Below are 16,527 nucleotides of genomic sequence, written 5' to 3'. Positions count from 1 at the left end.
TTAACCTGTTTGGGCTAGGGGGCAGTATTGAGAATTTTGGAAAAAATATGTGCCCATTTTTAACTGCCTCCTCCACCAACTCAGAAGCTAGAATATGCATATTATTGTTCAGGTTTGGATAGAAAACACCCTAAAGTTTCTAAAACTGTTTGAATGGTGTCTGTGAGTATAACAGAACTCCTATGGCAGGCAAAAACCTGACAAGGTTTCATGCAGGAAGTGGCCTGTCTGACAAGGAGTCGTGCGTCTTGCATCTGTTTATAGAAAAGTAAGGATCTTAGCTGTAACGTGACAATTCCTAGGGCTCCAATAGGCTCTCAGAACCCGGGAAAAACCTGAAGGATGACGAGGCGGCCTCTGGCTGAAACAGATTATCGCCTTTGGTAAGTGGCCGATCAGAGGACCATTGAATGAGGCGCGCGCACGATTCGCCCCCGTGGAGAAATTTCATTCGGCTGTTTAGGCTCATTGCAGATTCCCGGTCGGAATATTATCGCTTTTCTACGAGATAAATGGCATAAAAATTGGTTTTAAACAGCGGTTGACATGCTTCGAAGTACGGTAATGGAATATTTCAACATTTTTTGTCACGCCATGCGCCATGCTCGTGACCGTGATGTAGCATTCTGATAGTGTCTAGAACTCACAAACAAAACGTCGCTGTTTGGATATAACGATGGATTATTTGGGACCAAACCTACATTTGTTATTGAAGAAGAAGTCCTGGGACTGCATTCTGACGAAGAACAAGAAAGGTAAGAACATTTTTCTTATAGGAAATGTGATTTTGGTGAAGGCTGAACTGGGTGGGTGTCTAAATAGCTAGCCCTGTGATGCCGGGCTATGTACTTAGAATATTGCAAAATGTGCTTCATCCGAAAAGCTATTTTAAAATCGGACATATCGAGTGCATAGAGGAGTAATGTATCTATAATTCTTAAAATAATTGTTATGCTTTTTGTGAACGTTTATCGTGAGTAATTTAGCAAACTGTTAGTAAATTCCCCGGAAGTTTGCGGGGGGTATGCTTTTTCTGAACGTCACATGCTAATGTAAAAAGCTGTTTTTTGATATAAATATGAACTTGATTGAACAGACATGCATGTATTGTATAACATAATGTCCTAGGTGTGTCATCTGATGAAGATCATAAAAGGTTAGTGCTGCATTTAGCTGTGGTTTGGGTTTTTGTGACATCATATGCTAGCTTGAAAAATGGGTGTCTGATTATTTCTGTCTGGGCACTCTCCTGACATAATCTAATGTTTTGCTTTCGTTGTAAAGCCTTTTTGAAATCGGACAGTGTGGTTAGATTAAGGAGAGTCTTGTCTTTAAATAGCTGTAAAATAGTCATATGTTTGAGAAATTGAAGTAATAGTATTTCAAACGATTCAAAAATCGCGCCACTGAATTCAGGTGGCTGTTACGTAGGTGGGACGAATTCGTCCCACATGCGCCAGAGAGGTTACCAAGACCTTTGTGGAGTGGTTGAAGAACGAGTTTTAATGACTCCAACCTAAGTGTAATGTAAACTTCCAACTTAAACTGTATATATACACGAGATTACTAATGCGTGGGCGCTGTGTTGAAGCCACCATGCTGACATTTTGGCTCTTCCCCACAATTGTCCAAAATATTTAGAAAGCTATAGAAATTAATTTATTAATGTCTATATTCGTTTTAATCACATATTATATTACAGAAACCTTATGCAAACTTTCAAATTATATTATGTGAGCTAAAAATAAAATAACATTTTCCTTAGTATATATTTTTTTAGATGACTAATGTTATGGACGAAAACAAAATAGTTAAATGTAATGTCATTTTTTGAAATAATGTAGAATTCCAGTCATTCCTATGGAGGACTGCTCTTAAATGGGCAGCGCCAATATGGCCGACCGGTGGTTTCAAAGCCTCTCAATGGTCAATACCAGATTTTATAAACATCATTGGTGTGACCCCAGTATGCTCCATTCAGCAAGCAGGCCCCGCCTATGGCCATCACGTGTACTAGCTAATCTACTCAATTAAGAGAAATGCATTGATTATTGGTACAGCAGCATAGCAGAGTGCCACATGTACTACTACAATGGAATTCTGTTCACAGACACAATGTTAGTGCTGATGGGTCTCAGAGACAGTTGTTGTGTCGGTCTTGTGTTGCTGTGGGAGGTTATAATATAACCAGTTATAACAGCACACGTTGAAGCTGATAAACCTCAGTCCTCCGTGTCATTGGATTTTCAGAATGTCATGAATTTAGCATCTGAAATATGGCTTTTATGTTCCTGGCCATGATAGGCCAAGCCACTGAAATCCTGTGCATTATTTATGTGATTACTATGAAGCAGGCATGAATAAATCACTATCAATATATGCCTATCCCCTTGAGCCCAAAATAAAAGCACTATGGACAACATAAGCGATGCTGGGTCTGGGAGGCTTGTGTGGCCAATAGTGATGCACGGTATACCGGTACCTCGGTAATATACTACTCAGTATGGTGATACTTGGTCTGGTATTGTAAGTAAAACGTTGGTATCATGACAACACTAGTGGCCAACACATCGTATGAAATAATTAACACAATAAAGAGCAGTTCATGTTACCCCATGTAAACCGAGTGTCCTTGGGTGGTTCAATATGAAATACAGTCCTACCATTATAAAGATTACATTAACTCCTCTTACCCAGCTTCAGTTCTCCGAAGTTGCCGCAGCCGATCTTCTTGCCAACGCGGAAGTTGGGTCCCACCATGAGAACCCCGGAGGAGGCTGAGGAGCTGGAGGGTCTGGAGTGCCCGCTGCGCCCCTGTGCCACCTTGCTGCTCCTCGCCGGCCGCTCACCCTCTTTTGGATGGTCCATGGCACTGCGGGCACCGCCGGGCGGCTGCTGCTGCTTCGAGGGATCCAGTTAGAGGCCTCGGGCCGCGCCCACCACAGCCCCGTCACTGGCACAGGGCCGCTGGCTGCCCCTTCGCCCCCCTCTACCACTCACTATGGTGGCTGGCCGATGTGCTCGACATCGGGGTCGGACCAGGGAAGAGATAGGAGACCTGGGGAGCAAGCAGGAAGTAAACACGTTAGGAGAAGTCTCTCAGTACAATGTCATTGAGTGAATGAGGACAATGGTGGTTTAAAGAGGTGATCTATGACTCAGCACTTTGGTTTCACCAGCAGGCCATTAACTAATCTAGCCAAGCTGGCCAATATGGGCTCCCGAGTGGCGCAGCGGTCTATGGCACTGCATCTCAGTGCTAGAGACGTCACTACAGACCCTGGTTCGATTCCAGGCTGTATTACAACCGGCCGTGACTGGGGCGGCGCACAATTGGCCCTGCGTCGTTAGGGTTAAGCCGGGGTAGGCAGTCATTGTAAATAAGAATTTGTTCTTAACTGACTTGCCCAGTTAAATTAAAAAAATGTAATTAAAATGAAAATATAGCTACTGAGATCATTTGTCTGGCTGAAGGGGACATACTTCAAATCAGAGCATGCTGGACTGTTAGCTACCATGCTTATTAAAGCTAGGAATCCTTAGTTGCTACAGCAATGTTTTTAACTGAATGATTTTTACCCATTGATTTGATGACTATAAACGTAAAATGCAGTGTTTAGTTCAACTGTCATACCCATTCAGAGCACAAAATAAACGTCTTATTTTACTGTAAACAAACACCGTATAGCCTCAAAATTTAAATATAATTTTGATATCATGGATGGTCAGGTACATAGCTCTGCCTATGAATTTGAGTGTTTACATTTCTCTAGGCCCATCCCTAAGCTTTTTACCAAAACAGAGGCAAGGTAACACTTTGTTATTGTTTTAACTAAGGATTCTAGCCTTAAGGAGACAAATAATATGTTGGGTAGGACAAAGTCGAGCACATGAACTACAGTCAATTTCTTATCATTGTCTACTATTAGAAAGGTGAACACAATAGTACACTGTTGTACGTCTCGCTCTACCACCGAAGACTTGCTAGAGAGATACTAACCAACATGAAATGTAGTCAAGAGGTTTGACCCTGGAGACAAAGTGAAAGTCGTGATTTTAATCATCTTAGATTACACCCACTGGCTGTATTCAAGGATGTGGGTAGTGAGATTATTATGTAAACCATTACATAAAGTTGTCTCACAGCAGGGAAACAGAATAACAACTTTACACACAGCCTGGACTTCATCAACACAATGTCTTGCCCATGAGAGTCTGTTAGCAGGCCTAATCATTGTAAACCCGATCACACTGTCTTGAGACAGCCTGATTGTCAGTACTGATTTCTTGCTCATTAATTACAATAGCACACCAGTGGCGTGTAACAACTTTATAAAATGATCGGTCAGGAGACAAAAGTTGTGAAAACAGATGTAGCCTAGGCCTTCATTCAATGGACCTACAAAGCTAGCTCCCTTTCCCAAGAGCCACCAGTGCTGTCCTCAACCAAATTATGTTGGCACATCCATAACTGCTCAATGCATTTGTTTTATACCAACACAAAGAATCCTGAAAAGCATAGATGATTTGCTGAGACATGGCGGCATGGGTGAAGCTGGAGTAGTGGGTGTGCGACCCGGTGACTCATGTTCCGTTTCTCAGATTCCATCTCAGCATCAAAGACAGTCAGTCTCTCCCAAGGGCAGCTCCACAGCCTTCCCATTACATAAACCCCCAAAACAGTACATGACTACAAAACAGGGAGAGCACAGCACAGCAAAGACAGCAGTGGTGTTGGTGAGGTGACAACTTAACCAGTCCCAGCCTGGGCAATCATTGCCATCTATCTGGCTGCACAACCATCATGCTGGATCTTGTGTGCATACATGGTGGTATTAGACCTAAATGACTCGTGTTATTGCCTTAGATGAATGAGTGTGCTACTTTTTTCCAGTCCAATAATCAAATTGGAAATTGGCCTTCATGTGTGTTTTTAGGGGGTCGATATTTACTAAATGCTGCTAACCTAGTGGTGGGTATAACATTAACTTGCATTAATACCGTCATCTAATAAAGGTTAACAGGGTAGGTTACCTTACTTTAAGTCTATATGACCTTAGCCATATGTTAAGCCATCTGTGCATTACAACCATTAACTTCAACACAGGATTTCCCACATCCCGGTATCTGAAATACACTTCTGTTGGTGTCATGCACACATGATGCCAAAAAAACATAACATTGATGGCTTTCCTGCTAAGTAGTTTTTTTGGCATCGTGTGTGTGCATGACACCATCAGAAGTGTATTTCAGACACCAGGCAGTGGGAAATCCTGTAATAGGAGTATATAGTATATTCTTACTCATAGCATCAGGCTTTGAATGTGATGATTTATGATTACGTCCATGAAACGAATGTTATTGCTTGTTTCCCCATACAAGGACAGACAAAAGCATTTATTAGCTAAAAAAAGACTCTTTTAATGGTCCTGAGGTGCAGTTGTCTTAATATCGGTTAATCATTATGTGTAGGCTGTGGAATTGATACTTGTCTGTGGTGATAAAACATTTTTCCAAGTAAGGGATCAATAAAGTACTACTCTACTCTCTTGTAGGCGATACAGTTGAGGTAGCTCAGACAACAGGCCGCATTATCTCTCTGGTAGGCGATACAGTTGAGGTAGCTCAGACAATAGGCCGCATTATCTCTCTGGTAGGCGATACAGTTGAGGTAGCTCAGACAACAGGCCGCATTATCTCTCTGGTAGGCGATACAGTTGAGGTAGCTCAGAAAACAGGCCGCATTCTCTCTCTGGTAGGCGATACAGTTGAGGTAGCTCAGACAACAGGCTGCACTATCAAACTGTTGGGTGTTTAACCTCTCTAGTACATGTGGGACGAACTCGTCCCACCTACGTAACAGCCACTGAAATCCAGTGGCGCGATTTTTGAATCGTTAGAAATGCTATAACTTCAATTTCTCAAACATATGACTATTTCACAGCTATTTAAAGACAAGAATCTCGTTAATCTAACCCCACTGTCCGATTTCAAAAAGGCTTTACAACAAAAGCAAAACATTAGATTATGTCAGCAGAGTACCCAGCCAGAAATAATCACACAGCCATTTTTCAAGCTAGCATATCATGTCACATAAACCCAAACCACAGCTAAATGCAGCACTAACCTTTTATAATCTTCATCAGATGACACACCTAGGACATTGTGTTATACAATACATGCATGTCTGTTCAATCAAGTTCATATTTATATCAAAAACCAGCTTTTTACATTAGCATGTGACGTTCAGAAAAAGCATAACCACCGCAAACTTCCGGTGAATTTACTAACAGTTTGCTAAATTACTCACGATAAACGTTCACAAAAAGCATAACAATTATTTTAAGAATTATAGATACATTACCCCTCTATGCACTCGATATGTCCGATTTTAAAATAGCTTTTCGGATGAAGCACATTTTGCAATAATCTAAGTACATAGCCCGGCATTACAGGGCTAGCTATTTAGACACCCACCCAGGTCAGCCTCCACCAAAATCACATTTCCTATAAGAAAGATGTTCTTACCTTGCTTGTTCTTCATCAGAATACACTGCCAGGACTTCTACTTCAATAACAAATGTTGGTTTGGTCCCAAATAATCCATCGTTATGTTCCAACAGCGACGTTTTGTTCGTGAGTTCTAGAATGCTTTTTCGCGGTGTCGCGCATGGCGCATTGGCGTGTCAAAAATGTCTAAATATTCCATTACCGTACTTCGAAGCATGTCAACCGCTGTTTAAAACCAATTTTTATGCCATTTATGTCATAGAGAAGTGTTAATATTCCGACCGGGAGTATGCATTGAGCCTAAACAGCCGAATAAAATTTCTCCTCAGAAGCGACTCATGCACGCGCATCATTGAAAGGTCCTCCGAGCATCCACTTACAAAAGGCGATAATATATTTCAACCTGAGGTTCCCTCGTAAACCTTCAGTTATTTCGCGGGCTCTGAGAGCCTATTGGAGCCCTGGGAATTGTCACGTTACAGCTAAGATCCTTACTTTTCAATAAAAAGAGGTAAGACGCACGACTCCTTGTCAGACAGGGTACTTCCTGCTTGAAACCTTGTCAGGTTTTTGCCTGCCATAGGAGTTCTGTTATACTCACAGACACCATTCAAACAGTTTTAGAAAATTCAGAGTGTTTTCTATCCAAACCTGAACAATAATATGCATATTCTAGCTTCTGAGTTGGTGTAGGAGGCCGTTAAAAATGGGAACATATTTTTTCCAAAATTCTCAATACTGCCCCCTATACCAAACAGGTTAATGATCAAGACTGGTGACAAATGGCTACAATAACACTGCGGCGACAGTGTGTGGACAGGGTTAGCTACAATAACACTGTGGCGACAGTGTGTGGACAGGGTTAGCTACAATAACACTGCGGCGACTGTGTGTGGACAGGGTTAGCTACAATAACACTGTGGCGACTGTGTGGGGACAGGGTTAGCTACAATAACACTGTGGTGACTGTGTGTGGACAGGGTTAGCTACAATAACACTGTGGCGACTGTGTGTGGACAGGGTTAGCTTCCGACTGTCCTCTACAATGAGTTTGTCACTGGTGTCAAACTCATATGCAGGGTCGAGTATCTGTGGGTTCACTCCTCCCTTATAGATAAACCTTATAGATAAACTAGGGTCCCTGATTGGTTAAAAACTCGCCTCACCTTGTCATCTAGGTCTTATTTGGCCAAATGAAAAGGAAATAACAAAACTAGTAGACACAGTCCTCCATGGAATGAGTTTGACACCACTGCTCTAAAAAGGAGTCATTAACCTTTAGTGGAAAGATCAGCTCGGGGGGGGGGGGTTCAGGCAATACGGAGGGATTCCCACTGTGGCAGTGCCAGCTAGCAGCTGGTTCTCCCACTGTCTGCTCTCATGCACAGTAAGTAGCTTGACGCAATTTCTCAGCCCTATTGACTTCCTTTCAAAGTTCTCCATACAACACAGGCCAACTCAACTTTTCCAAGCAGGCCTTCAAAGAAAACTTGCCGGGACACGGCAAGAGTTGTTAGAGTAATTAGAGTTGTCACGATACCAGTATCGCGATACTAGGAAGTAAGGAAGCAAAGGCAACAAAACATGATTTAATTTCTTGAGGTTAACAGTCCTAATGTTTGAAAAATAAAATAAAAAAATAAAACAGTCTTATGTCACTCAGTCACTTTTGTTTATTTTGCAAACTACAAAACACAATATTTTACATAAAGTAGGATTTTAAAGGACCATCGAGTTTAGTCTATTTTGTACCAAGGAAAATCTGGTTTCGTAGTACTGGTATCGTGACAACACTGGACGGAACAGAAAGAATGTTGCATCCTTAAACCCACAATTCATAGTGTGGTCTTTTTTTCCAGTTTCTGAGACAATTAACAATCCTTTCCAGTAATCGTACACATTTGGTGGAGGGGAGTTCTGTCATAAATAAAAGGGTAAAAGAAAGTGGGTTGAGAACAACCCTGGCACCTTGCTGGGCCTGGTGCCTCCTATAGACCTTGTGGTTAACCTGAGACCCTGGCACCTTGCTGGGCCTGGTGCCTCCTATAGACCTTGTGGTTAACCTGAGACCCTGGCACCTTGCTGGGCCTGGTGCCTCCTATAGACCTTGTGGTTAACCTGAGACCCTGGCACCTTGCTGGGCCTGGTGCCTCCTATAGACCTTGTGGTTAACCTGAGACCCTGGCACCTTGCTGGGCCTGGTGCCTCCTATAGACCTTGTGGTTAACCTGAGACCCTGGCACCTTGCTGGGCCTGGTGCCTCCTATAGATCTTGTGGTTAACCTGAGACCCTGGCACCTTGCTGGGCCTGGTGCCTCCTATAGATCTTGTGGTTAACCTGAGACCCTGGCACCTTGCTGGGCCTGGTGCCTCCTATAGGCCTTGTGGTTAACCTGAGACCCTGGCACCTTGCTGGGCCTGGTGCCTCCTATAGACCTTGTGGTTAACCTGAGACCCTGGCACCTTGCTGGGCCTGGTGCCTCCTATAGACCTTGTGGTTAACCTGAGACCCTGGCACCTTGCTGGGCCTGGTGCCTCCTATAGACCTTGTGGTTAACCTGAGACCCTGGCACCTTGCTGGGCCTGGTGCCTCCTATAGGCCTTGTGGTTAACCTGAGACCCTGGCACCTTGCTGGGCCTGGTGCCTCCTATAGGCCTTGTGGTTAACCTGAGACCCTGGCACCTTGCTGGGCCTGGTGCCTCCTATAGACCTTGTGGTTAACCTGAGACCCTGGCACCTTGCTGGGCCTGGTGCCTCCTATAGACCTTGTGGTTAACCTGAGACCCTGGCACCTTGCTGGGCCTGGTGCCTCCTATAGGCCTTGTGGTTAACCTGAGACCCTGGCACCTTGCTGGGCCTGGTGCCTCCTATAGACCTTGTGGTTAACCTGAGACCCTGGCACCTTGCTGGGCCTGGTGCCTCCTATAGACCTTGTGGTTAACCTGAGACCCTGGCACCTTGCTGGGCCTGGTGCATCCTATAGACCTTGTGGTTAACCTGAGACCCTGGCACCTTGCTGGGCCTGGTGCCTCCTATAGACCTTGTGGTTAACCTGAGACCCTGGCACCTTGCTGGGCCTGGTGCCTCCTATAGACCTTGTGGTTAACCTGAGACCCTGGCACCTTGCTGGGCCTGGTGCCTCCTATAGATCTTGTGGTTAACCTGAGACCCTGGCACCTTGCTGGGCCTGGTGCCTCCTATAGATCTTGTGGTTAACCTGAGACCCTGGCACCTTGCTGGGCCTGGTGCCTCCTATAGATCTTGTGGTTAACCTGAGACCCTGGTACATTGCTGGGCCTGGTACCTCCTATAGATCTTGTGGTTAACCTTAGACCCTGGCTGGGCCTGGTGCCTCCTATAGGCCTTGTGGTTAACCTGAGACCCTGGCTGGGCCTGGTGCCTCCTATAGGCCTTGTGGTTAACCTGAGACCCTGGCTGGGCCTGGTGCCTCCTATAGGCCTTGTGGTTAACCTGAGACCCTGGCACCTTGCTGGGCCTGGTGCCTCCTATAGATCTTGTGGTTAACCTGAGACCCTGGCACCTTGCTGGGCCTGGTGCCTCCTATAGATCTTGTGGTTAACCTGAGACCCTGGCACCTTGCTGGGCCTGGTGCCTCCTATAGACCTTGTGGTTAACCTGAGACCCTGGCACCTTGCTGGGCCTGGTGCCTCCTATAGATCTTGTGGTTAACCTGAGACCCTGGCACCTTGCTGGGCCTGGTGCCTCCTATAGATCTTGTGGTTAACCTGAGACCCTGGCACCTTGCTGGGCCTGGTGCCTCCTATAGATCTTGTGGTTAACCTGAGACCCTGGCACCTTGCTGGGCCTGGTGCCTCCTATAGACCTTGTGGTTAACCTGAGACCCTGGCACCTTGCTGGGCCTGGTGCCTCCTATAGATCTTGTGGTTAACCTGAGACCCTGGCACCTTGCTGGGCCTGGTGCCTCCTATAGACCTTGTGGTTAACCTGAGACCCTGGCACCTTGCTGGGCCTGGTGCCTCCTATAGACCTTGTGGTTAACCTGAGACCCTGGCACCTTGCTGGGCCTGGTGCCTCCTATAGATCTTGTGGTTAACCTGAGACCCTGGTACATTGCTGGGCCTGGTACCTCCTATAGATCTTGTGGTTAACCTTAGACCCTGGCTGGGCCTGGTGCCTCCTATAGGCCTTGTGGTTAACCTGAGACCCTGGCTGGGCCTGGTGCCTCCTATAGGCCTTGTGGTTAACCTGAGACCCTGGCTGGGCCTGGTGCCTCCTATAGGCCTTGTGGTTAACCTGAGACCCTGGCACCACATCACACCTTCTCCTCCATGCTTCACGGTGGGAACCACACATGCAGAGATCATCCTTTCACCTACTCTGCGTCTCACAAATACATTGGGGTTGGACCAAAAAAAATCACATTTGGACTCGGTCTAATGCCCATTGCACGTGATTCTTTGCCCAAGCAAGTTTCTCCTTCTTATGTGTCCTTTAGTAGTGGTTTCTTTGCAGCAATTCGACCATGAAGGCCTGATTCACGCAGTCTCCTCTGAACAGTTGATGTTGAGATGTGTCTGTTACTTGAACTCTGTGAAGCATTTATTTGGGCTGCAATTTCTGAGGTGTAGTTAACTCTAATGAACGTATCCTCTGCAGCAGAGGTAACTCTGGGTCTTCCTTTCATGTGGCGGTCCTCATGAGAGCCAGTTTCATCATAACACTTGATGGTTTTTGTGACTGCACTTGAAGAAACGTTAAAAGTTCATGAACATTTTGAGATTGACTAACCGTCATCTCTTAAACTTCTTAGGGATAGGGGGCAGTATTCAGAAATTTGGATGACTGAGGTGCTCAAAGTAAACTGCCTGTTACTCAGGCCCAGAAGCTAGGACATGCATATGCATGGTAGTATTGGATAGAAAACACTCTAAAGTTTCTAAAACTGTTAAAATAATGTCTGAGTATAACAGAACTGATTTGGCAGGCGAAACCCCGAGGACAATCCATCCAGGAATTTGTTTTTTTAGGTCATTGGATTTTCCAATGCTTTTCTATGGGGAAGCCAAATTATTAGGACCCAGATTGCAGTTCCTATGGCTTCCACTAGATGTAAACAGTCCTCAGAAATTGTTTGATGTTTTTTGGGGTAAAAATGAAGACGTGGTCGTATTCTTTCTAAGTGTCACTTAGGTGGACTCTAGTCTTTTGGTGCGCGTGAATGAGGGCACGCTCCATGTTGTTTTTCTCCGGTATTGGAAACAGTTTATTCCGTCTTAAATTTTATCGATTATTTCCATTTTAGGGTACCTGAGGTTGGATTAGAAACGTTGTTTGAAATGTTTGGACCAAGTTTACAGGTAACTTATTAGATCCTTTGTGGGCATGTTGGGCGAGTTGGAACCGGTGTATTTCTGAATCAAACACGCCAAATAAACAGACATTTTTAGGATATAAAGAAGGACTTTATCGAACAAAATGACCATTCATTGTGTAACAGACCTTTGGGATTGCAAAAAGATGAAGATCTTCAAAGGTAAGCGATTTATTTTTTCGCTATTTCTGACTTTCGTGATGCATCTGATGCTTTTGTATGCGGGGCGCTGTCCTCAGATAATTGCATGGTATGCTTTCGCCGTAAAGCCATTTTGAAATCTGACAAAGCGGCTGGATTAACAAGAAGTTAATGATATAACACTATGTATAATGATGTATAATGTTTAATGATGTATAATGATGTATAACCGATGTATAACACTGATATTTTTTATGAATGTTTATTATGACTATTTCTGTATTTTTAATTTGGCGCTCTGCAATTTCACCTTATGTTGTCGAGGTGGGTCGCTAGCGGAACGCATGTGCCAGAAATGTTAAAGTAATGATATACTGTCGTTTCTCTTTGCTTATTTGAGCTGTTCTTGCCATAATATGGACTCGGCCTTTTACCAAATAGGGCTATCTTCTGTATAGGACCCCTACCTTGTCACAACACAAATGATTGGCTCAAACGCATTAAGGAGGATAGAAATTCCACAAATGAACTTGTAACAAGGCACACCTGTTAATTGAAATGCATTCCAGTAATGATGTGCACAACTGAGAGCATCCTGTCAGACTGTATCACCACCTGGTACAGCAACTGCACCAACCACAACCGCAAACCTATCCAGAGGGTGGTGTGGTCTGCCCAACGCATTACCGGGGAAAAACTTCCTGCCCTCCTGGACACCTACAGCACCCTATGCCATAGGAAGGCCAAAAAGCATCAAGGACATCAACCACCCGAGCCACTGCCTGTTCACCCCGCTATCATCCAGAAGGCGAGGTCAGTACAGGTGCATCAAAACTGGGACTGAGAGACTGAAAAACAGCTTCTATCTCAAGGCTATCAGACTGCTAAACAGCCATCACTAGCACATCAAAGACGGCTGCCTATAGCCATCGATCAGGAATCCCTGACCACTTTTAGAAATGGATCACTAGATACTTTAATAATTTCATTATCTAGCATTACTCATCTCATATGTATAAACTGCACTCTATACTAGTCTACGGTATCTTAGTCCAATGCCACTCTGACATATGTATATATATTCTTAATCCATTCCTAACTTAGATTTATGTGTATATTGGGTATATGTTGTGAAACTTAGATATTACTTGTTAGATATTACTGCACTGTCAGAGCCAGAAGCACAAGCATTTTTGCTACACCCACAATAATCTGCTAAACACGTGTATGTGACCAATACATTATATATTTTTTGATTTGATACCTCATGAAGCTGGTTGACAGAATACCAACAGATCCACAGATGATGCAATCTATTGCACTCCACACTGCCCTTTCCCACCTGGACAAAAGGAACATGCTATTAATTGACTACAGCTCAACATGTGGGCCCCTCAGGGGTGCGTGCTCAGTCCCCTCTTCACCCATGACTGCATGGCCAGGCACGACTCCACCATCATTAAGTTTGCCGACGACAAAACAGTGGGAGGCCTGATCACCGACAACGATGAGACAGCCTATAGGGAGGTCAGAGACCTGGCTGTGTGGTGCCAGGACAACAACCTCTCCCTCAACGTGACCAAGACAAAGGATATGATTGTGGACTACAGGAAAAGGAGGACCAAGCATTCCACCATTCTCATCAGCAGGGTATGTAGTAGGTATGTAGTAGAGCAGGTTGAGAGCTTCAAGTTCCTTGGTGTCCACATCACCAACAAATTACCACGGTCCAAACACACCAAGACAGTCGTGAAGAGCGCATGACAAAGCCTATTCCCCCTCGGGAGCCTGAAAAGATTTGGCGAGGGTCCTCAGATCCTCAAAAAGTTATACAGCTGCACCATCGAGAGCATCCTGACTGGTTGCATCACTGCCTGGTATGGCAACTGCTCGGCCTCTGACCGCAAGGCACTACAGCGGGTAGTGCGTACGGCCCAGTACATCACCGGGGTCAAGCTCCCTGCCATCCAGGAACTCCATACCAAGCGGTGTCAGAGGAAGGCCCAAAAAAATTGTCAAAGACTCCAGCCACCCTAGTCATAGACTGTTCTCTCTGCTACCGCGCGGCAAGCGGTACCGGAGCACCAAGTCTAGGTCCAAAAGGCTTCTTAATACAGTGGGGCAAAAAAGTATTTAGTCAGCCTCCAATTGTGCAAGTTCTCCCTCTTAAAAATATGAGAGAGGCCTGTAATTTTCATCATAGCTTGCATGCACTTCAACTATGACAGACAAAATGAGAATTTTTTTGCTCCAGAAAATCACATTGTAGGATTTTTAATGAATTTATTTGCAAATTATGGTGGAAAATAAGTAGCCAGCCACACCAATGTGTCGAAGGAAACACCGTATACCTGGTGACCGTGTCAGCTTGCATGCACCCAGCCCACCACAGGAGTTGCCGAACCCTCCTCTAACCCGGACGACGCTGGGCCAATTGTGTGCCAGCCCATGTGTCTCCCAGTTGCGGCAGGCTGCGACAGAGCCTGGACTCGAACCAGGATCTCTAGTGCGATGCAGTGCCTTAGACCACTGCGCCACTCGGGAGGCCAACCACCTATGCATAGTCACTTTAATAGCTCTACCAACATGTACATATTACCTCAATTACCTCGACTAATCGGTGCCCCCGCACATTGACTCTGTACCGGTACCCCCTGTATATAGCCTCACTACTGTTATTTTACTGCTGCTCTTTAACTATTTGTTATCAATGTTTTACTTAATTATTTTTCTTCAAACTGCATCGTTGGTTAAGGGCTTGTAAGTAAGCATTTCACTAAGGTCTGTCGTATTCGGCGCATGTGACAAACCAAATTTGATTTGAAGCTATCATCAAGGCAAAGGGTGGCTACTTTGAAGAAGATCAAATATATTTTGATTTGTTTAACACTTTTTGGTTACTACATGATTCCATATGTGTTACTTCATAGTTGTGACGTCTTCACTATTATTATACTATGTAGAAAATAGAAAGAAAATGCTTTTCCACAAGCTAAAAAACGATGCCAGCAGCGACGTTTGTTATTATAGCCTTCTTCCATAGACAAAAGATACTTCCTGACAATGTGGACATATCGATTAGCTAGCCACCTACAGTAGATGTGTAAATTGACCTTAGCTAACTAGTATCTTAGCTTTCACACACTGAGCCAATGATGGGAATGTCCATAACGTTCGCTAGCTAGATAGTTAGCCTTTGTTATGTCAAAAGCAAGCACCCCATAATGTTAAATTGGGCAATTTTATCCAACAATAACTTTCATATATCCAGCTAACAGCTAGTTAGCTAACGTTAGGTTATACAAAACAAATTGGATGAAAAAGCAATAACGTTACTTGCTTGGATACGTTAGCGAGCTAGCAGGCCAACTAATAGCGCCATTTATTGCATTGATATTTAGTTATAGCAGCCTCATTGACATGGAACCACATTTCGGTTAAGACAAATTAGGTGGAACGAGGAAATGGAAAATAGCTAACGTTAGCTAGTAGTTATCGTCATTAGCAACGAGGCTAGCTATCATCATGCAAACAACCAGCGACTTACTTTAGCTGTGGTGCTCCTGCTGTTGATTCGGACGCCTCTTGCGATTCACCTAAGTGTTCAAATGTATTTAATTCTATCAAATATAAATATTGTATAATTATCAGTCAATAGAGACAGACTAGCAACCCTTTCATCATTTTTCTTCTTGCTATCTCGCTGTTCGTGAAAGGTTTACGTTCTCCGGAAGTACAGGCAATCGCACCATTGAGCTATGAACGGCACACCCGCTTGCGTCAACACTTCCAGGTTGCACAGGGCTCGATACATTTTTTGGGGGGGACCCAAGTTTTTAGTTTTTTTGGATAATGGTGATTAATTATTTGAGTATATGACTTAAAATTATGTAACTCAATGGTTTTAACAATGCAATACATCTATAAAATGTATATTATGTGGATGGACTATGTTTGAAACGACGCATCAAATAATCTCCATATGATATTCCCTGTCCTACATTTCTGGATACTGATAACATTTTATGGACAAAAAAACTGCCTCAAACATTAAACGAAGTTCAATCAATCATCTTTATTACTCCCTTCTATAGAATTTTCAGGAATATCTTATCTAAATGTGAGTAGTTACAAAAATAAAGCACATCTTGAGGAAAAAGAACAGATACTCATAAATGTTGGGTAAGAAAACTAAAGGAGTCAACACTTGTTATCACTATGCTTTCATCATCATTACACACTGCTAGTCAGTGCTGGATTTGGGTATAACCCCAACCGGAACTGAATACCGGCACCTAATTTTCTACTGCTTGAGTTCCTGCACCTTATATAGAATATTTAGTTCAAAAGTATTATGGAGTTCCTGCACCTTAACAGTACCAGCACCCAAAATGAGTACTGACACCTATTTCAGTCCAAGTCAAGCACTGTTGCTAGTTTATCAAAATTGTGAGGAAACATGACCAGTGGTTTAAAGTACATAAGAAAAAAATACTTGGGTATGTGTACATAACTATTTATA

The 16,527-nt window shown here is 44.0% G+C and overlaps 1 protein-coding gene across 4 annotated transcripts in view; it reads right to left on the bottom strand.

Annotated features, from left to right (window-relative positions):
- LOC115166820 (casein kinase I) overlaps positions 1-15,799 on the bottom strand; it is a 48,295-nt gene extending 32,496 nt beyond the window's left edge. For 3 of the 4 annotated variants that reach the window (XM_029720679.1, XM_029720680.1, XM_029720681.1), the window contains exons 1-2: positions 15,553-15,799; positions 2,694-3,058 (exon numbers count right to left, since the gene is read on the bottom strand). In XM_029720679.1, coding sequence (XP_029576539.1) covers positions 2,694-2,868 — 175 coding nt within the window. In that variant the 5' untranslated portion in view covers positions 2,869-3,058; positions 15,553-15,799. The remainder of the gene's footprint in view (positions 1-2,693; positions 3,059-15,552) is intronic. The other variant, XM_029720682.1, reaches the window with a different exon arrangement.
- Between the last annotated feature and the right edge of the window lie 728 nt (positions 15,800-16,527).

The sequence above is a fragment of the Salmo trutta genome, chromosome 29, assembly GCF_901001165.1.
Source record: "Salmo trutta chromosome 29, fSalTru1.1, whole genome shotgun sequence".
Classification (NCBI taxonomy): domain Eukaryota; kingdom Metazoa; phylum Chordata; class Actinopteri; order Salmoniformes; family Salmonidae; genus Salmo; species Salmo trutta.
The sequence above is the reverse complement of the archived record's forward strand: the minus strand, read 5'-3'. Positions and strand labels throughout refer to the sequence as shown.